The 22362-nt window shown below is 47.7% G+C and overlaps 1 protein-coding gene across 6 annotated transcripts in view; it reads left to right on the top strand.

The window, feature by feature from the left end:
• Window positions 1–22362, top strand: part of KAT7 (lysine acetyltransferase 7) — a 1354088-nt gene that overhangs the window by 863263 nt on the left and 468463 nt on the right. For 2 of the 6 annotated variants that reach the window (XM_069634368.1, XM_069634370.1), the window contains one exon: window positions 13175–13324. The exons of 2 other annotated variants lie outside the window; for them this stretch is intronic. In XM_069634368.1, the coding sequence (XP_069490469.1) occupies window positions 13175–13324 (150 nt within the window). The remainder of the gene's footprint in view (window positions 1–13174; window positions 13325–22362) is intronic. 2 more of the 6 variants (XM_069634371.1, XM_069634369.1) reach the window with 1 other exon arrangement.

Genomic DNA, 22362 nt, shown 5'->3' with positions numbered 1-22362 from the left:
AGATTAAGGACCAAGTTAAGCTGTGTAAGTTGGCTCACTCGCGATTTACTTGTTACAGGAACGCCTCCCAGCGATCCTAGTGATTTCCATCCGCTTGAGTCATGCAATCCCACCATTAGAGGGCCTTGGAAATTGAATTTAAAACCAGAAGAACCCTATAAAGAAGACACACAAAAAGAAGTCAGCTAACTGAAGGTAAAAACATTGAGGTTTACTCCGCCACCCCACGTAGTAACCTTGTTACTAACTATTGATTGGTGAGATACCTAGTAAGGTGCCTAAGATCATAAGAGACCACGATGTAGTAAATTAAATGTTGTTAATCACTGTTGGGAGACACAGAGGTGTACCCGTGTTGAACTGTGTCTTAGAAAAACCTAGGTGCTGAATAGGGGCAGAGATGTGATACCATGATAGATGTAAAGAAGGTGACAATCTAAAAAATGATACCCTTCTGCTGATGATCGATACATAGCAGGTTGTGCATAATAAAAATGTCAACCGGGATGATATTTCGAATACTAAATTTCGTCTATCCCACACTTGCTTTCCACAGCTTATCCATTGTGAAGGTTGGACCCTAAAGAAAAGTGTGATGGAATCCTATAGAAAGCGGTTTCCCACAAGAGATTAGGTCTACAAGAAGACTATCAAGATTGTACATTTAATTGATTGTTGTGTAAATGTTTACCCCTGAAGAATTTCCTTGTTATTAGTGTGAAAGTGTGGAAGGAATGAAACATGTCGGGTATGGTTTGAATGTTGTATGAAAGTAAGCATGGGTTTTATGAAGACAAAGTGAAAGGTTTTTACGGACTAAGTTGTTTGGCTCTATGATAGAGGTAAGCACCTCGTAGATCCAGATTAAGAAATGAATTTTGTAAAATATTAAATGGTCAAAAGATACATGAGATTAAATGTGCACAGCGATAATGTATGATAATGTCGCAGGTACTGTGATTTGGTATACAACTTGAACAATTCTCCATATTAATGGAGCTGTGAAAAAAAGAAAAAAAGATAAAAAGCTTTTTTACTGTTGAAACATGAAAAATAAATAACTATTTTTGATAATATGTGGTACAGTTTATGAGAATTTAATGGCTACTAATCTCACACAGTATGGTTCAACCTTTTATGGACTTGGGGAAGCAAGGGACCGAGTGAACATTGTGTATTGTTTGAAAAGTTCTGTTTTTAGAGGGCTGTTCACTGTTGGTTGTAGAAAATATTACCTCTAGTCTCTCTAAGTTGATTGGGGGGCGCTGCGCCTCTGCCTTTACATCTATCATCGATCCGGTGGCGTGGGGGCGCAATTCACCATTGCCCTGGCATCCCCAATGCTGGAGGGCAGAATGAGCCACTGACCCCATTGTGTCCTTACTGCAGCAAGACCATTGCATAAATCCCAAATACTGCTGTTGCGTCCTCTGGCTACCCCTCTTGCTGCTCTACTATAAACTCCTGCGACCGCTGGACACTTGCATACTGAGTCACACCCCTGCTCTCCACGCTGCATCGGCCCAGGCCTGCTGGGTCTCTATTCGGCATCCCTCACTACAATTGCAATGTCTAACAGAGCCAGAGGAGCCAGTAAGGTGGGTGCCATGGACAAGTTTGCGAAGGCAGCCCCGCGGGCAGAACTAAGGGCTGCGACATCTGCCCAGGAGGAACCCAAACCTCACCCCAGTGCATTAACCCCCGATCTCACTGTAATTATCTAATCAATGGCCAAGAACTTTGTCTCTTTCCATGAGAAGCTGGATGATATCAACGCCAACGTGGCATCACTCAAATCACGGGTAGACCAGGCTGGGACCAGGCTCACTGAGGCGGAAAATAGAATTGGTGCAATTGAAGACTGGTTGCACACCCTGCAGGACACAGTGGCCACTCTGACCCGAGACATGAAAATCGTGAAGGCGAAGTGTGATGACCTGGAGTCCCGCTTGCGCATTAACGACCTGCGCATCATTGGGGTCCCAGAAAATGCCTTTACGGGGCGCATGGAGATGGCAGTCGAGAACTTACTGAAAGATCTACTGGGCAACCCTTCCCTGTCCCCATACTTCACGGTCGAGCGAGCTCACCAGGCCCTATCACCACGCCCCAAACCAGGAGATTTCCCCAGGCCTATTGTTGCTAGAATTCTCAAGTACAGAGTAGGGACCTTATCCTCCGCCTGTCACGTGAGAAGGGCGACCTGCGCCTCGACTCACACACTATCCGCATATTCCCCGACTTCTCTGTCAGCGTGAAACAGGAGAGGCGCCAGTTCCTAGCCGTCAAGCAACTGCTACGTGAGCGCAACGTCCCCTATGCAATACTGTTCCCGGCTCGGCTCAAGATCACCTTCAAGGAAAAATTGTATTTTTTCACCGTCCTGGAGGAAGCAGTGAAGTTTATAGAGTCCCAGATACCACTTCACAATCCAATAGGGGACTCCATCGACAACGATTGAGCTCCAGCTACCCAGAGGATATGTAATCTGGTCACTAATGTTTGCTTCCCAATGTGCTGATGTTAACAATGATTTATTGATTCAACTACGCATACACATTTGACACTCAAGACAGTCGCACCTGGGTGGCACCCTACGAGGGGCCATGATCTGCTCCTCACCATGCAATGCTTATTCTTGACACTGGCTTATACTTGTTTTTTGAGGTTTATCCAATTGTTTCCTTGTCCCTACGTGCTGACCACTCATGGTTGGGGTGTTCTACTCCCTGACCAAGCCTGTCCTACCACGCTCGTTGGGGTTGTGGGAACATGCGATTATGCATTCCGCTGCTTCACATACCGCTTGGTACGCTGTCTCCTGCATTTGTTTAAGTGCCTGACACGGCAACAGCACACCCCGCCGCGATTGCAAAGTTCACTTCTGTAAGGTTATTGTTGGGTGTTGGCCCCGGTTGGGCCAGCAGCGTGGCGGATTCATGTTGGGACTCGCCCTGGGAGTTCTGGTTCTGTACGGAGGGGGGAGGCAGGGAACACTACCTGTCAGGAAAGGGTGGTGGGAGAGGGGGATGGTTTAGGGGTTGAGTAGTCATATTGGAAAAGGTGGAGGCAGACTGGCAAATCACACTGCATCGGGGTACCCGCAGAGTGGCGGACCCCGCGGTAAACATATCCTACGACAACGTAGTTGGGATGTACCCTAGACACCTGGAATGCCTACTACGGTGATGTCCTGAAATGTCCGGGGCTTGAGTAATTACACTAAAGCCCGTAAAATCATGGCCTACGCTCACAGACGGGGATGCAAAATATTATTCTTACAAGAAACGCACTCTACAGGCCCTCTAACAAAATGTATGGCTCCGTCATGGGGTCCCAACAGGTATTCTACCTCCTATTCCACTCGGGCCAGAGGGGTGCTGACAATGATTCACAAATCACTCAAATTCGTACTCCACAAGAGCTACATTGACCCAGAGGGTAGATAGATTATATTACACTGCGCAATTGCTAACAGAGAGTGGGCCTCATTACAAGGAAGGCGGTAAGGGTTAACGGTCACCGGTAATGCTACCGGTGACCGTTAACCCTTACCGCCTTACGAGTTCCCTTTGCGGGACCCGACTTTAACGGCTGGTTTTACCAGCCGTTAAAGTAGGGTGCCGCAAAGGGACCTTGGTGCTAATTACGGTACCGCAATTAGCGGTACCGTAATTAGCGCCTTCCCCATTCCCATTATGCCCTATGGGGGCAAAGATGTGAATGGGGAAGAGCCTTGGTGAATGGGGAATTACCGCCCCCGCTCACCTTTGGAGTAGGGCGGTAATTCCGCCATCCACCAAGGCGGACACGGTAAAATACCGACGGCAACCATGGCGCTAATAGCACCATGGTTACCGCCTACCGTGTAATGAAGCCCAGTATCTTAGTGATCACTTATAGTCCTAACGTAGACTCCCCCGACTTTGTAGACTTGGTGGCATCTATATTGCTGGGTTATGTGGGGGTGCAGATCATTTGGGGAGGGGATATGAACTTCATATTGGACACTACGCTGGACAGAACTGGGACGGCCCCCAGACTGCTGTCGGGTGCGGCACGCAGACTGCTGGCACACAGCGCAGCGCTAGACATCCGAGATGCATGGAGGACACTACATCCGCAAACACAGGAATATATCCACTACTCCTCGGTGCATGATAGCTCCTCCAGAATTGACCTGTTCCTGCTGTCAAGTGGAATGCTGGGTAGGTTGGTAGGAGTGCAGATACTCGCTCATACTCTGTCGGATCATGCCCCAACCACTCTATCCCTGGAACTGGGGGTGCCTGCCCCGACCATTAACACTTTTCAAGTCCACCGGGATATTGTATTTAAGGCAGACATTCTGGCAGACATCCAGTCCCATTTTGAGCACAACACACTCCAGTCCACTACCATAGGAGTCCGGTGGGACGCCTTCAAAGTGTGCATCAGGGGAATGTCCATATCCAGGGAGGCGGGAGTACTCGAGACAATAAGAGCATCCCTCGGTTGCTCGAAATCCAAACTGCGGGAACTGGAGAGGGAACACCCAACAGTTGATCCCGCCACCCTCATCCAAATCAGCGAAGAACTTCAGTCATTCAATGAACACGCCACTAGGGAGGTCCAATATTTTAGCTGCCCACAAGCCGCACGGAAATTTGGAGAAGGCGATAGACCCGGCAGAACATTGGCTGCCTTGACTAGGGGAGAGTGGGGTCAGACTCAGATTACTTGTGTCAAGGACGGACGGGGTGCTGTACAGTGGTTCGACCAGCAGATTTTGGAAATCTTCAGACTTCTACGCGGGGCTCTACTCCCAACCCCCCGAACATAGTGAGCGCCAAATGCGAGATCTCCTTGAACAGATACCTACGACTTGCATTTCTCCCGCAACCAGAGACCAGCTGGATTCCCCATTCCTATTAGATGAAATATTTCAGGCCATATCCAGTCTCCCGAAGGGTAAAGCGCCGGGCCCCGACGGGCTCAGGGCAGAATTCTATCTGGAACACGTGGCCATATTTGCCACTAAACTACTTGAGGTATGGGATGAATCACTCTGGTTAGCTACCCTCCCCCCAACACTACGTGAGGCCATCATAACGGTGCTACTCAAGCCCGACAAGCCCAGCGATGAGTGCGGCTCCTACAGGCCTCGCTCGTTAATGAATCTGGACACTAAGATGTTCGCCAAAGTAATAGCGAACCGCTTCCTTCCAGTTATGATATACATGGTCCATGATGATCATTCGGGTTTTGTGCCCAGGAGGTCCACTTCCCACAACATCTGTAGGATGCTCAACGTCATGGCGCGAATCGACCAGGGTGCGAATGCGGTTGCGGTCACACTTGACGCTCAGAAAGCATGATATGGTATCCTGGAAATACATGTGGCTGGTACTGGAGGCTATGGGCATTGGGCCTAACATGATTAGATACATTATGTTACTATATACCTCCCCGGTGGCCAGGGTCCGAGTCAACTCCCTGACATCAACTCTGATCCCACTCTTTAGAGGCAACCGACAGGGCTGCTAATTTTCCCCGATTCTTTTCGCCCTTGCGATAGAGCCAATGGTTGATCACATCAGAGCATGCCACTCATGCAAAGGGATACGACTGAAAGACACTCCTGAGATTATTTCCCTCTATGCGGATGATGTGTTGTTTTTTATCATAGACCCCGCTATCCACCTTGACCCAATTTTGCACGATATTACCCGCATAGGTACCCATTCCGGATTCACTATCAACTACACCAAGTCTGAGCTTTTTCCCCTCACCAGCTCCTCTCCACAACCTGCCACGGAGTATCCAATCTGCTTGTCGCCCGGCGGGATTAAGTACCTGGGGGTCCAAGTGTCCCTGACCAAAGACACATTGCTAGCAGACAAACTACCTGGCTGCGGCACAGCAGGCTGAGGTCAAAATGACGCGATGGCGCTCTCTTCCACTGTCTCTTGCTGGGAAGATCTCACTTGTCAAGATGGTATTGCTCCCCAAGCTGTTGTGCATATTTAGTAATGTGCCCGTCTGGTCGGGGGGGGGGATACTTTACAAGACTGCACAAGCTATGCTCACAGTTCTTATGGCATTCTGGCGCTGTGTGCAAAAAATGATCGGACATGACGCTCCCATATGATAGAGGAGGATTCACCGCACCGGATCTGCTGCTGTACTGGTTGGTGGCACAAGCTCAATACGCCTCCTATTGGTATCCCGGGCCCCCTTCTAGCCCCCATGTTAAACTGGAGATCCTGGCGGTGGCAGGCACTAACATAATGTCATTAATACTACACCAGCAGTATGTACCGGACTCGCACATTGACCCGGTCGGAACCACTGTGCATGCCTGGGGTTGAATGTTTGAGGTGGGTGCAGAACAGCAGCCCTACTACAAGTGGCTCCCTGCCTGGAGGTTCCCCGGGCTGGAACCGACGCATGACATAGCCCTGGCGCGACACTGGAAAACCCTGGGGTACCTCGCTCTTATGGACTTCTATCCTGGTGGGCAGTTTATAACTCCACAGACATGGAGGCCGGGCCATTCAGGCTTGGTACTGGAATACTTGCAGTACTACAGGCTCTGTGCAGCCTTCCGGACTGCTTGGCCAGGTTTCCCTGACGAACCCCCGGACTCCCCAGGGATTGCATACATTGCTAACTCGGGTGGCGCCCGAGTGGTGGTCTCTTCATTATACAAGCTATTGCTGATGGGTTCCCCGGCCCGACCCTCCAGAGCCCGTGATCCATGGGCAGCTGAGCTGGACGTGGAGCTCACCGACCACTTATGGGGGAAAATGTGCTCATACCAACAAAGTCTCCCTTAACTTTCGCTACCGCACCATACAGTACAAACTGTTAAACAGGCTGTACTACACTCCACATGGGTTCTCTAAGTTTGCTCGAACCATCCCACAATCTTGCCCCCGCTGCGGAGCAGAGGGTGCTGATCTCCTACACATGTTCTGGGAGTGCCTGAGGCTGGTGGAATTCTGGGGTAAGATCCTCGAGACACTGTCCGAAATCAGTGATACTGTTATTGACCCAGACCCGATGGGAGTTCTGTTTGGGGTGTGGCAGGCTGAGGGGGTGAAACATATGGCCAAATTCCTGAATGTGGGCTGGATAGTGGCCAAGAAATGTGTCCTTCAGAGCTGGAAGAACCCCCTCTTCCTCCACAGTCCGGAGGTGGTTGAACCTGCTCACTTGGTTCGTAATTGTGAAGAGGAGTCCCTTAGCATGATCCCAACTCGCTCTCGTCCTAAGAACATTTGGACTGCTTTCAACAGTTACCTTCACAGCCTGGAGGGGAACTCCTCCGAGAGTGGTACCTCCCGGGCCTCTCACTGATTTGCTAATGCCTTGTAGTGCATCGTGATGTATCATTTCCCATCTGTTGTTAAATCATTGTTCCTTTCTGCAACTGTGCTCATCTATGCATGTATTGAACCCACTGATTGCTCTGATGTATGTGTTTGCTATATGCCTCTGCCAATAAAAAAAATAAAAATAAAATAAAAATAAATCCAAACTGGCCGCCAGGCTCATAGGCCAGATGGAAAGGAAGTTAGCTTTCTTAAAACAGAAATATATGGAGAGAAGGGAAAAGGCCGATAGGATATTAGCCTGGAGGCTTAGGGAACTCCAGATCAGCAGACGGGTGAAGTCGCTTCGGTCTGCTGTCGGTGAGAATATTCTTAGAGATGACGGTATAGCAAGCCAATTTAGGGAATATTAGGAACGCCTATACGCCTCGGAGTACTCTGGGGCGAGGCAATAGTTGATCGGTTCCTAGACACCTTGCCTATTCCCAGTCTTTCCCCAGACAATGCTGACCCCTTGGAGCTCCCATCACCCCGGAAGTGGTAGTAGATACAATCTCCTCTTTAAAGAGCAGCATTGCTCCGGGAGATGATGGATTTACGGTGCATTTTTACAAGACTTTCCAGTCCACTCTTGCCCCGTTCATGTCCAAAATGTTTAACGCGGCCCTGGAAACGGGAGCCCTCCCGCTGTCCATAATGTCCGCCCTTATCGTGGTCCTCCCCAAGGAGAGGAAAAATCCCTCTTATTGTCAGTCGTATCGCCCCATTTCCCTCCTGGATACGGACATCAAAATCCTGGCCAATAGGTTGGCGAAACATCTCCTGTCCCTGGAGAACAAGTTGGCTTTATTCCCGGTCGCCAGGGTTCGGACAATGTGAGGAAGATGCTGGACCTCCTACACGAGGACAGGAGGCAGAGCTTAGAGGGTTACCTTCTTTCACTGGACTCAAAAGTTCTTCGACCAAGTCGAATGGCCTTATATGGTGAAGGTGCTCAGAAAAATGGGCTTGAGCGAGAGGTTCTGTGGTTGGGTATCAGCTTTATATAATGGTCCCATGGCTAGGGTTTTGGTTAATGGGTGTACATCGTCTGCCTTTCATCTTTCTAGAGGCACCCCTCAGGGGTGTCCCCGTCCATCCTCTTGTATGCGTTGTCAATTAAGCTCCTTGCTGTGATTAGGGTGGATAGCGGGATCTCCGGAGTTCAATGTGGTGAATGCGAATTTAAATTGTCCCTAATCACGGACGACATCCTGGCCTACCTGTCCGATCTCCCGAGTTCGCTTCCCTGGTTGCTCCACCTCATTGACCTCTTCGGCTCATTCTCGGGTTTGAAGGTTAATGTGGCCAAGTCTTGCTTAATGCCGATGGGTGTCGGAGATGCTGTAAACAGGGGCAGCTCCGAGGTCCAGGGAATTAGAATTGAAATGGAAGCCACCCCGTGTTTAGGGACTATAATTCCAAGGGATTTAGGTTGAGTATTTGAACTTAACTCACCCCCACCGCCCCCTCCACCCCCTCCAACTCATGGCAAAAATTAGCAATGACCTTACCCGGTGGTCGCCCCTCACCCTCTCGTGGTTTGGGCGCATGACCACAGTCAAAATGAATGTCCAGCCTCGGCTTCTTTACCTTTTTTCAACTCTTCCCACCCCTGTCCCGGAGTCTTTCTTCGGGGTGCTGCATTCACGAATTCTTTGCTTCATCTGGAATGGCAAAAGGGCGAGAATCAAATTCTGGACCTTGACCCTGCCCAGGACCCATTGAGGCTTTGGCCTCCCCGACTTCAGGCTATATTAGAAGGCTGCACAGATGCGCGTAATGCTGGAACACGATGGATCAAATGGGGACCTATTGGACCTTCCTGGAGGACTCCCACCCGAAAAAAGTTAGAGACCACCTGTGGGCCCCACCCCTCAAACTCCTTCCTGCTAGTCTCAGGCATCATCCAACTTTGGCTGTTTTGTGGAAGACATGGAGGCCAAATAAGGAAAACAAGTGGCTCTCTTCCTGGCCATCTCCTTTATCGTCTTTATGGGGCCCCCTGTTCGACCTTGGTTCGAGAGGCTTCCGTGACTCACAATCACGGTCAGATGAAGGGTTGGAGAGGGCAGCGCAACTTTTTCGCAAGGGTTTTTTTTGTTGAATATGACCAGCTTGTTGAGGCGTTGGGAGATAAGCCCCCCACAGTTTTCGAATATCTTCGCCTGAAAGGGATTCTTGCCAATCCCAAGTGGCTTGCAGATCTGACTCGCCCCCTCACCCTCTTTGAGAGAGTCTTGGTGGAATCTAATTCCAGGAAGGGTTCCCTCTCCAGAATTTACAGTGCTCTCAACAGAGTGAATCTTGAAGACAGACAGCCATTTAAAAGGGTCCGGGAGGAAAGGCTAGGAGTGTCCTTGGAGGAGTCGACGTGGAGGGGGGGGTCTTCAAGGCAATCTTTTCAGGGGCTGTGTACACCTCTGCCATGGAACACAGTTTTAAAATGCTCCATTCCTGGCATTGCACCCCCGCTGCCCTTTCAAGAATTTTCAAGGGCGTCTCCCCATCATGCCCCAGACTGTGCTCGCAGAGGGGCACTTGGTATCATGTGGTGGGAATGCCCAACCATTCGAGTGTACTGGTCCGAACTGCTCAGCTGGACCAAGGACATTGTAGGTATGAGTCTGGCCCTCAACCCCCTGGTGACCCTCCTGGATACACCTATGCCTGAATCAGATCAGTCTGCCTTCCCCAAAGTTGTAGTAGCAATGCTGAGAGCGGGAAGACTCGCCCTAGCTCAAAAATTGAAGGATGCATCCCCCCCCCCCCTCCTAAAGCGGAATGGCTTAGTAAACTGTGGGCAATTTTTACATAAGAAAAGCTTTCTGCAATAACCAATAATGCCATGCAGTCTTTTGTGCAGGATTGGATGGGGGTTCTTTTGAATGAACAATGTGCAGCGATGAGACTCTAGCCTCTCAGAGCGGTGGTAATCTGTTTGTTGTTTTCTTTGCTTGATCAACTACTTGCATTGAATGTGTTGCACTGGGTCTTGAGCTGTGATCCCAAGACGTCAGCTACTAAGAACTGTGTAGCCTAGTATTTTGCTTGCTTTTCTTATTCCTTCTTCTGTTGCATCGTGTGTCTACCGCCCACGGGAGCCTGGTAAGCTTAAGTGCGGGTGGGGGACGGGGGGGACTGAAGGGGGGGGGGGGTTATTTCTGGCATGTTTCATTTGTATTCGTTACGGGGAGTGTCGGCCAGGGTATCCTGGTCCTGTTATAATCTGAACTGTTCAATAAATACAAAGTTTAAAAAAAAGAAATGCTGTTAGTGATACAGTGAGTAAGGCATGTCATATCTTCTACACCAGCTAGGATTTTCAAACAAAGAACAAAACTATAGCCTCATTCCAAGACCAGTCGTTTCTAGGAACAGTTTTGGATACAAAAAGGATTATCTGGGGTTACTAGGGGTGATGGATCATGCATATGCATCAATCCCTTTGCACTCCTCAATATGCACCCATTACAACAATGGCTTGTGAGCAAATTGACACAGCATTTGGCAGATGGGACAAACCTAGTGGTGGTGTTTTAGCAAGTTTACCACATTTTGCAAACATGTTAACGGCAAACCTTTTGTCAGCCACCCAGTGCAAGTTACCATTACAAGGGATACATCCCAGACTGGTTGGGGTGCGTGCCGTTTAGCTCAAAGCACAGGGCAGATGGCACTGTGCACATTCCAAGCGCTAGTGGACAGCCACCACCAAGTTTGAATGTTGCAAAGGCTCCTATTAAGGGCTGGGTTAAGCCCCAGCCTGATTTATAGATATAAGAAGGGAAGCTGGATGCAGGAACAGGGTCTACCATTGGAATCCGAAACGGATCCAAAGAAAATGACTGAGGCATTCCGCAGGACTCCTTGAGGAAGCATCATAGCGTCAGCCAACTAAACCCTGTTAGAAACCTTAGCTGTTTCCTCAACGGGGGAGACCTTTGCAACGTGTCCCCCCCCCTCTCTTTGACTGATGGGATCAACTAGTCAACTGTTCTGGTCGACCTGCATCGCCATCTTTGTGCCATATGAACTTGCATCTCTGGTTTTCATCTGAAACACCCTATAGAATCTTTGCTTCTCTGTAACAACTTCTTTCCAGCGTGGCTGCAGAAATCCTCTTGTCCATGCTCTGTGCCCTGCTACGAAGCTGGAGTATCCGAGTGCTGACTTTCATCAGAAGAGAAGCCGGCCGGGGACCCGAAGTGTAACTAAGATCTTCATTTCATCTGTCAAACCATAAAAGTACATACAAATAAAAGAGAAATGCAACTAATGGATCTTACAGGAAGACACAACATTCAAAGGTTACAAACAATTACATCTCAAAAGTACAGATAAACTCATTAAAACATCTTAAATATAGCAGCAGTTTGATAACATAAAAAATCAAATAAAATAAGGCTGTTGTTGATTGAAGAGAGAACTCTCGCTGCTTCGTCCACTTCGGCTATCAGTAAGCTAGTTCATAATTAATCACATACTCTTCTATGTAGCCAAGATCGAAGTGTAACTCTCGCACCACTAAGAGCCTGATGACCATGTCTTGGATCAATGCAATACATGCATCATCAGTGAGGTTCTCTGCTATATCGTGGGACTGATCCAGGGTGAATCCGCTGCTGTCTAAGTTATGCAGAGGAAGCTGAAGACAACCACCAGTGAACGCCCTAGACATTGCAACCTAATGACACTGCACAGTTACCACGACAGTGAGGCAAGTCTTACCCAGCCATTCTTCGACTGGTAGTGTTCTTAACTTTGTGCGACCACCCTAGGTCAAGATCAACTATATCTCTTTAACTATCCCTACACCCGTTGGGTTTGTTTTGGCTGCAAAGTCCTGCTTTTCTTTGCGCTATCCGGGTCTGACCCAGATCAGTGGTGGCTGTGTCAGCACTTCTACTTTAAGGTCTGTTGGACCGTAGAGGTGGTAAATTGATGTGTGAACACCTTTTCTCTATTTTAGTAATTTACAGAATATATCTAAAGTAGTGATCAGAGTGGGTTGGCCAAGTGTGGAGTTATGTGTATGTATCTTTCTATATTTCCTTACTTGAATCTACATACTGTTACAATGTAATAGGTTAATAAGATAACTATTTGTATATTGGCCTAACTTTTTGATTTTATTGTTTACTTGCTATATGTTTTTAGTGTTAACTACGACACAACAGTACCCTCCTTAGTTTGGCCTGACTGCGCGGCCTAGTATCTCAAGAGAGTGGTTAAGTCTAACTCCGATTGAGACAATCTTTTTCCCCATGTTGGCTTTTCTACATTATGCACCAGGTTATAGACTTTGAAAAACCTTCCTAACCGTACTATTTACAATGTTTTGTTTTTATATATGGGCATTCCATATATGAGTGTTCCAGGATCCCACTTGACCTGCAAGAATATTCTAGCAGCTATGAATAATGCAGACTATACACTTTATTGAAAAACTGCCCATACAGGTAAGTATTTATTTCCTTGCCCTAATGACTATTGCTTCAAGTCTTGCAGTCCCCGTTTTCCAGACATCTGACCCATTAACCATGGTCTTTGTAGTAGGACTAGAAATTAATAGAACTAAGATCTGGTCAAGTGAGCGGTTTGTGTGTGGCCTGAGCACAGGAGGTATAGCCCTTGGGCCCAGACAGGGATGCTGCATTTCTTTCCCAAACTTTAAAAATATGCCTCTTTTTATGCTGTCTCTATGCTCTGTTCCCTTTCCTTCCTGACTGTGACTATCACATGTGTCCTCTGGAAAGCATGCATGTAGGGCTAGGTTGGAAGAGCCATTATGGTGAGTAACTTGTAGTTTCTTTCAGGAGCATCGACAAACCTATGGTAACACTCGCGAGCCACTTCTGGAAAACCTGACTAGTGAATATGACCTGGAGCTTTTCCGCCGAGCGCAGGCACGGGCCTCTGAGGACCTGGTGAGACATCTGTCAACACCTGCTTCTTCTAGCCAAGGGGTAAAGGGACGTAATTCTGTTTTAAATATTGTTTGATTGACTGTTCTGCCAATGTGACTGGAAATTAACCAAAAATTATATTAAGTCCCTAAATTAGCATTGTGGTGTAAGACACCCACAGGATGCCAGATTCTGGTACTTTCTACTTCTATTATACTTGTAATATTTTCTAAATGCAATATACGAAGAAAGTGTTTCAAAACTACTTGCACCCTTAAAGATAAAGCAGACACAATACCATAGCCAGCCCTAACTTTAATGCTCTCTTCCCAAAATATGGGCGCATCCCTTTTCGCGTGACCATTTTAGAATTTTATTTGCTACTCTTCAGAAAACTACTATAAATATGTAAGGCAACCATAACCGCTTGTCTTTCCATTGTAGATCATTGGAAAGACAGAGAGTTTATCCTCCATCTACCTTCTATTGCTGTGATTTTTGTTCATTCTATCCTTCCTCTTTTCTGTCTTCCTCCCACTCCCCTCTCCCTTCTCTTTCCCTTTTCACCTGGATGCTACTACTGCTACTTCTTTCCAAACTTCTATTATCTCTACCCTGGGCGCTATCCTTCCCGTCCTTTCTCTCTGACTCGCAAACCCCTGCAACTATGGCTCATCCCTGCTCTGTTCTATTTTTTGCAAACCTGAACAGCGTTACAATACATCTCAATCTCCTTCTGATCTCTCTACCCTACCTTCCTCGCACTGGTCTTACAACTAGTCCCCCCTCCTCCCCCCGGCTGCCAATAAACATTATTTCTTTACCTCACTTTCACTTTCATCACCCTCGTCGCCTTTTCCAAGTACTCCAAAACATTCTTTCTCCCTGTCCTCCAGATCATTATCTTATCTCCTCTTGTGACTTTCCTCAATATTTCACTTCTAAAGTTGCCTCCCTCGACTTTTTCTAATCAAACATCCCTCTATTGTTTACTCTCCCTGCTTATCTCTCCACTCACTCACATGTTTCTCTCCACTCTGACCTTGCTACTGCTGCCCTTCTTACTCTCGCCCATCGAACTGCTTCCACTCTTGACTCATTCCCTTCCTCCCTTATCTCTCGAGTATACCCTCCTCTCATTCCCTAGCTCACCTGTCTTATCAATAACTTTCAAACTCCTGCTTCCTATCCTCCTTCAAACATGATATTATCATACTTATACTGAAATAATCTTCTCTACACCCTGCCTCCTAATGTTTGCCCCATTTCTCTATTGGCATTTATTTTTAAGCTTCTGGAGGGTGCTGCCTACTCCCAAGTTGCATCGTATGTAAATCTCTCTTCTTCCACCTCTCCATCTGGTTCCCGCTCCTCCCATCCTTCTTAGACAGTCCTTCAATTAATGCTTTGCTCCCCCTCGCCACTCTCTTCTATTCTCACTCTTCTGGACCTTTCTGCTTCTTTTGGTAATTTTGACCACTCTGTCCTCTCCTCACTTGGATTCCTCTATTCTGTTCTTAAATGGTTTCACCCCCATCTTTCTAATCGCTCTGATTCTGTCACTTGGTCAGGCCACACTTCACCCCTTTGCCCACGTCTCTAAGGTGTACCACAAGGCTCTGCACTTGGTACTTCCCTTTTCCCTTTCTCAACACTATCTCCCTCTCTGCTTATAGACTCTTATAACTTACTCCACTTTGCAGTTTCTAGATGTCTTTCTGCTAAGCAGCTCTGGATGTCTTCTCTCTTTCTTCACCTTAGCCCCTCTAAGAACAAGATCCTATTCTGCTCTGCCAAGACCCTACCCCCCACTCAATTTCCCCTTACTCTCTTTCCCGCCTTCATTACTTCACTCCTCTACCTCCGCTCGTAACCTTGGTGTTATTTTGTATTCCTCTTTCTTCCTCCATATCTCAAGCACTGCCAGGTCCTGCCATTTCTACTTATTTAATCTCTACCGTGCTCATACTTGTATATCTTTACATGCTACCAAGCTACCCATTACTCCTTGTCCTCTCTAGTGTCAACTATTTCGAATGGATTGTGTCCTCCCATGTATTCCTCATCTTTGATACACTCAGATATCCTGATTGCAGCACAGCAACCTTTCACAGCAGAGTATGACATCTGCATCAGTATAAATGGCATGCAAGGTGCCCGTTTCTTCAGTTCTGTTTTCTCCACACAGCTTGTTCGAAACGGTACACTCACATCAGCGTTTATTCTTTGCTACGAACTTCGATGATGTCGAACTGTCTTCATATTCACCGAAATCGGGATTCAAGAGATGTGCCAAAAGCGGTTCTAAAATGTTCATAACTAATCCGAATCGGGTAGTTCTCTGGTGCTTGCGATTGGGCCACAATGTCGGCAACTGTGGCTCATGTCTATCGATGACAGTGAAAGCCTTAAAAGAAATGAAGAGGAAACTCGCCTTAGGCAGGCCCTTCCCCCCCCAAATCATCTTTGATCGCTCAGTCGAGGACTAAATCTTCCTAAGACAAGAGATCCACAGATGTTTCTCCTCACCAATCCAAAAGACTCTGCAAACATGCGAAACGCTCTAGGTCGAGGTCTCGGTGCTCTTTGTCGTCTTCGAGGAGGTCTAGGAAGAGACCTCATCGGTCCAGATTTACCTCGCCCGAGGGGAAAACGGGTACGTAAAAGGACTTCCAAAGCCGAGTTGGAGAAATTCCAACTTTAAATATTGGAAGTATTTCCGGAGGCATCAGCACTGACCTTTTCGAAGAAGTCGAAAGAGACTTCCAACCCCATTGTGCTGATGGCCGACAGGGAATTTTCATAAGCCACAGTTCACAACCCAAAGAACCCAGATAGAAAGGCCTTGAAGGCCTCCCGAGCGCCACGTGTGGTCTTGGCGCCTCGAGGAAAGAGCTCCACCTCAACTCCACCTCAACTCCAACCAGCCCCATCAAAGTCGACCCCATCGGCTTTGAAGTTGCTGCTGTCAAAGCCTTTGACATACTCTTCGAGCTCTTCGAAGGTTTTTAAACCGCAAACTAAAAAAAGAAATTCTTTAGGTCTTTGAGCAATATTTATGAGGAGTTGAGGAGTATGTAGAATATGACAGCCCTGCTTTTGGTTTTGTGAAACACAAAGTACCCGCGCTGCTAATTAGAAATTTTTTTAAAAAAAGTAATTCATCCTTTAACTATTGCGTCTATCCAAAAACAAATATCACATCAAAGTTTTCCCATTAGGAATCTGAATGCAAGCATAAGGACAATATTTTCAAAATAGGGATTTATTTTTCAAAATTGGATAGAAAAGCATAAGAAAAAATACAAAACCAATGTATTCAAAAATTACCCTTAGTGTTAATTTGCAAAATTCATCCAAAAATATTACCAAATACAAACAAAATCAATCAAAATCAGCGATTACAATAGGAAACACACATAATGCTCTCTATTTTTTTGAGCAATTATCTGATTTGTTAGTTTTTGCGGGTCTGCCTACGCATATGAACACATCATACTCAGTTTCTGTTAAGGTGTCCTGATCAGTTTTGTGAACACCCGTACACGTTTCGACAAACAAGCCACCTGCTAGGCCAAATGTCAACAGCCTTCCTGAGGGCGAATTACATCAAGACCCTAGGTTGGAAGCAGACCAGAAATAATATTGGTTGCATCAGATTCGGGCATTCTTTTTGAATTGCTCATACTAGGATGGATTGTCATTAATTTTCTGTCCAAAAAAAGGCTTACCCATTGACTTGATGGGTAATGTGAAGTGGGACAAGCCGATCGTGACCCTGTAGTAGCAAAGCATGCAGCGCTTAGGTGAGGAAGTCAGCTCACAGGTCCATTGGTCTGTGGGCAAGTAAAATGGACCATGTTATTAAAGTCCAATCCTAACTATGAAGGTGTCCCAGGAGCTTGTAATTATCATTGAAACCATAAATTAATTGATTAGTACACATGGAGGTCCGTGTATTTCTAGCCATATAATCTTTTTTTATGGCGATGCATGTAAATTGGTAGGTCAGAGAAAGCAGTTGTTCCTGATATACTGCCAATCTCTAAGTTACTGAAAAGTTCATAATTTAAACCAGTTATTGTTATTGATCATTGTTATTTTTATCATTGTTATAATTGGATAAGGTCCTTGTTATTAGTCATGCCATGAAGTGTGGTCATACATGATAAGCTATGGTCTCGGTTCACGGTCTCAGATGGAGTCCATGTGCATCAAACTGATAAGTGACTTAGCCAGTGTCCATGTCCATCAATATGATGTTAAGTAATATAACAGTAAAAAAATGACATGCGACAAAATCAATGATTCACATTGCCAGTGCATGGAATTGGTGTCAAACGATAGGACATACTTTTTGCCAGTGGCAGGAAATCGATTTTCTTCTTTCCTATTTTTGAGTGGAGGGAGTGGATGCGGTTTCTTTCGCGATGTGAAGAACTCTTAAATATGGCAAGTGAGTCGCCAAAGTTTCATGACTGAAAACATGTAAATAAAAAGCTATATTTATAGCAGATTCTCTAAATTGGCGCCCAAAAAATATTTTTTGTATTGTATTATTTTCCACTGAATGGATTTATACACAAAATAATGTGTATGTGTGTATATATATATTTCTGAGGCTTGTGGAATCTGCTTAGATCACATGCTGTGCATAGGCCGACATCTAGTGGAAGCTGCGGAGTATTACAGTTTGTTTTTCGAAACTCGAAAATGGGCGTCAACACATGGCGTGCCAGTAATACTATCCCTAGTGTGACGTCCACTGTACCCATGATCCCTCACACGTGTAGGACCCTCAGATTGTTTTTTCCGCCATACTGGTCGGAAACATTTCGCGGAGTTCCCAGCCATACTTTTGCTAGATATTGTTATATTTACCCATTTCTCCACCCCAACGTCGAGTCACCGAACTTCTACACTCGACGCCGGCCCGGAGAAGAATTGACGGTCGACAGCTGCACGAGGGATTTGGGCCTCGGAAGGCCTCTGGCCTCGACCCTGCAAGTAGGGAGAGTGTGGGGGTGGACCCTACTCTACACTCTTTTGGTATATAGGTACATTCTTATATATTCCTACACTTACTAGCCCACTGCCACAAGATGCGTATGGAGGGTACCCCTTTCCAATTCTGCCCCAAGTGCAACCGCAAGTACCCTTGGATCGACAGGCACGCCACGTGCAATCTCTGCTTGCCGAGGGACCACCCCGAGGCGAACTGCAGAGCGTGTAGTAGGTTTAAACCGAAAACACTTAAGGGCCGTTCGATCAAGCGTTGGGCCCACCACGCCAGGCATCAGGAGGCCATGGCAGCGGAGTGAGCCTTCAACGATGGCAGCGACGCCGTGCTTTCAGACGGCGAGGGCAGCGTGGCGTCGGGAGACAGCCGAGCGCAAGTCCCCGACCTCGGAAGGTCATCCGGCAGGGCGGCTATGGGAAGACCCCTGGCGACACAAGCGCTACCCACAGCACTTCCACAAAGCACATGAAGTCCAACAGTCGCACGTTGAGTTCTCGGAAAGAGGCATATAGAGAACGGTCCGAATCAGTGTCCTCTGGACGTTCTCGATCTAGATCGCCGCATGACTCCAGGCAATCATCCACTGTTGCCAAGAGTGCCTCGCTCCCCAAGGTAACGGTAGTTTGATCGTCTGAAGACGAAGCCGACTTCCATCCCCAGACCGCACTCCGGGAGTTGGCGCCCGCAGACCGCGTAACGGCGGCTCCCGAGTCCCTACCTCCACGTCCTAAAGATAGGGACACTACCCCCGAACCTCGACGCCAGGTGTCGGAAGACTCCGGAGGGGTGAAAAAACAGGGAAAACACTCTTCTGCCCACGGGGAGGGGGGAAAACAGAGGAAGCAGTCTCAGCCTCCTCACACACCTCAAGAACTTCCCACTCCACATAAACCGACAGACAAGTCCCAGTCCTCTGTTATCCCAAGGACACCTGCTAAAACCAGTAAGTCTAGTCAGGCTAAGCGGAGAAAGCCCCAGAAAAGATCATTCCCAGTTCTAGAGAATGGTCTAGTGATGACATAGACAGGGTTATGTCAAGGATGTCTTCATTGGCAGATTTTTACACAAAAAACCCTGAACACTTTCCCTGCTATACTCCCGACGGGTCAGCACCCTCCGGCTCTAAGGATCCAATACCTCCAAGTAAGAAGTCCCGGTTTGAAGCCCCAACACGGTCTTCGGACCCCTTCTATATACAGCCCTACTCCCAATATCAAGGGGATACATCCTTTTGTGAGGATCCAGATTTGGGCATGTTGGAAGAGCAAACTGGTACGGGCTACCATGGGGATGATGAGGACCAAGAAGAGGAAGAGGAAGACCCTGAGACCTACAGAGTAGATTCCCCGGTAGAGAAAGAACCCCCGATTACCGACTCCCCTGTCGACAATCAACCTCTCCTGAATGAAGTTCTGTCCCGAGCGGCAGAACATTTCCACATTGACACACAGGGTGCTCAAGAGGAGAGGGACTTCGCTGAAGAGTTAGTGGGAGAAAGGAGGCCCGTTGCTCAGGCCATCCCTATCCTTAAGTCTATTCAGAGGAGAATAGACCCTTCACTTTTAAATCCTAACCTCACCAGGGCAGTGAACCCCAGGATTCAGAAACCTTTCAGGGCAGCCCAATCAGACCCACTATATATAAGGGGGCATCTGAAACCGGACTCCCTGGTTGTTACGAACACCCGTAAGAGGGCTGGACACCCTTGTCATCGTCCGAAGCTCCTCCCGACAAGGAGAGCAAGAAACTGTATGGTTTGGGCAGGAAAGTAGCCTCCACTTCCGCCTACCAGGCAAGGATTGCCAACTCCACCACCCTGCTAGCCAGTTACAACTGCCATCAGTGGGAAGAAGTCGCGGCACTCATAGACTCCGCCCCAGAACCCTTAAAGAGCCAGTTGACATGAGTTGCGGCTGAGGGAAGAGCCGTGTCCGGTTGCATTTTAAAAGCAACCTTTGATGCCGCGGCTAACGCCGGCAGATTGATGGCAGAAGGAACTGTTATCAAGAGACACGCTTGGTTACGGCAGTCTGGATTCAAAGCTGAAACCCAAGCATCTTTGTTAGATAAACCGGTGGAGCCGGATCTGTTTAGTAAGGCGGTCGAGGACGCGCTGAAAAATGCCAAGGACGAATATGAGACACTAAAATCCCTAGGCCAACTAACCAACAAACCCCCTAATCAAAGAGGGAATGGCAATTTTTGTCGCCCATGCTGCCAAAATTCCCAGAGAGGATCTAACTATTCCCAGGGGCAGGGTACACCGTGGAACAATAATAACCAACAGTCTACCCAGGGTTACGGCAGGGGTAATAAAAGAGGACGTGGTAAGGGTAGAGGCAGTCCCAGTAAAGGAGGCGGCACGCCTCCACAAAAACAGTGACGCTCCGTTCAGGGTCTCTTCTCACGCAACCCCAGTAGGGGGACGCATTTCCAACTTCACCCAAGTTTGGGAAGGGATCACATCAGACAGATGGGTGCTGTCCACAGTATCCTCTGGGTACTGCATAGAACTGTTAGAGCGTCCCCGGAACCATCCTCCACGACAAAGAATACATTCTTTGGAACACCAGAAGATCCTCCTCGAGGAGAACGTCAAACTGCTAGCAAAGGACGCGATATAACTCGTCCCGGGACACCAGGTAAACAAGGGTATTTAGTCAACTTACTTCCTTGTGCCAAAAAAAGATTTGACAATGCGCCCAGTATTGGACTTACGGCCTGCAAACAAGTATGTCAAGCCCCAAAACTTTCGCATGACTACTCTCCAAGAGGTAATCCCCCTCCTTAAAAAGGGGGATTACATGGCAACATTGGACATGAAAGATGCCTATTTTCATATTTCCATGTTCCCAGCGCACAGAAAGTACTTGCGCTTCAAGGTGGACAGTCGGCACTACCAGTTCAAGGTACTGCCCTTTGGGATAGCTTTGGCTCCAAGGGTATTCACCAAGGTACTGGCGGTGGCGGCAGCACACCTACGCAGGGAGGCAATCTCGGTGTACCCTTACCTGGACGACTGGCTCATCACAAGGGAGACCCCAGTAATTTGCAGAACTAACATTCAAAGGACAATCAATCTCCTCTTCAAATTGGGCTTCTCAATTATCGAGAAAAAGTCAAGTCTGGTGCCAAGCACTTCCAAACAGTTCCTAGGAGCTATCCTAGACACTCAAGAGGGGTTGACCTTTCCTTCCGAGGAAAGAATTCTGAATATACTGCCGCAAATTCCGCAATATCAGTCCGGTCGCCAGTTAACGGTACGCAAAGCAATGCGGTTGCTAGGCATGATGGCGTTGTGTATTTACCTGGTCCCCCACGCGCGCCTGCGTCTCATGCAGGAATGGTTGGCGAAACAGTGGTCTCAGGCAAGTGGTCAGTGGGACGATCTAGTGGTCGTTTCACCAACACTTGTACAAAGCCTAGACTGGTGGACAAGAGAAAATCTGTCCAAGGGGAAACCCTTTTACGATCCCGAGATACAGGCGGTGGTCACAACCGATGCATGCCTGACAGGGTGGGGAGCTCACCATCTCCACCACACAGCTCACGGTCTCTGGTCTCACTCAGTGGCCAAGAATCGCATCAACCTGCTAGAGCTTCTGGCAGTATTCAGAGCGCTTCAAGCGTTCGAGCCCTACCTGCTAAATCTGTCAGTGCAAATCTGGACGGACAGCACTACAGCCATGTTTTACCTGAACAAGCAAGGAGGGACTCGTTCGCCAAATCTGTCCAATCTTGCCCAGAAAATTTGGAAATGGGCACTCAGATGGAACATCTTCCTGTCATCGCAACATGTTCCAGGGGATCTCAATTCTCTAGCGGATGCTCTAAGCAGAGACCCCGTCCCGGAAGAACACGAATGGTGTCTACACAGAAGAGTTGTAGAAGATATCTTCTCTCAGTGGGGCTTCCCCACTGTAGACCTATTCGCCACAAGCGAAAACAGACAATGCCCAAGATTTTCATCCAGGTTCCCCCAACCAGACTCCCAGGGGAACGCCCTGTGGATGAACTGGTCAGGAATGTTTGCGTACGCTTTTCCACCAACTCCTCATCAGGAAGGTGGTCAACAAGA

The sequence above is a fragment of the Ambystoma mexicanum genome, chromosome 13 (genome assembly GCF_040938575.1).
Source record: "Ambystoma mexicanum isolate Mex_15411 chromosome 13, UKY_AmexF1_1, whole genome shotgun sequence".
In the NCBI taxonomy this organism is placed as follows: domain Eukaryota; kingdom Metazoa; phylum Chordata; class Amphibia; order Caudata; family Ambystomatidae; genus Ambystoma; species Ambystoma mexicanum.
This window is presented reverse-complemented; position numbering and strand designations above follow the sequence as displayed.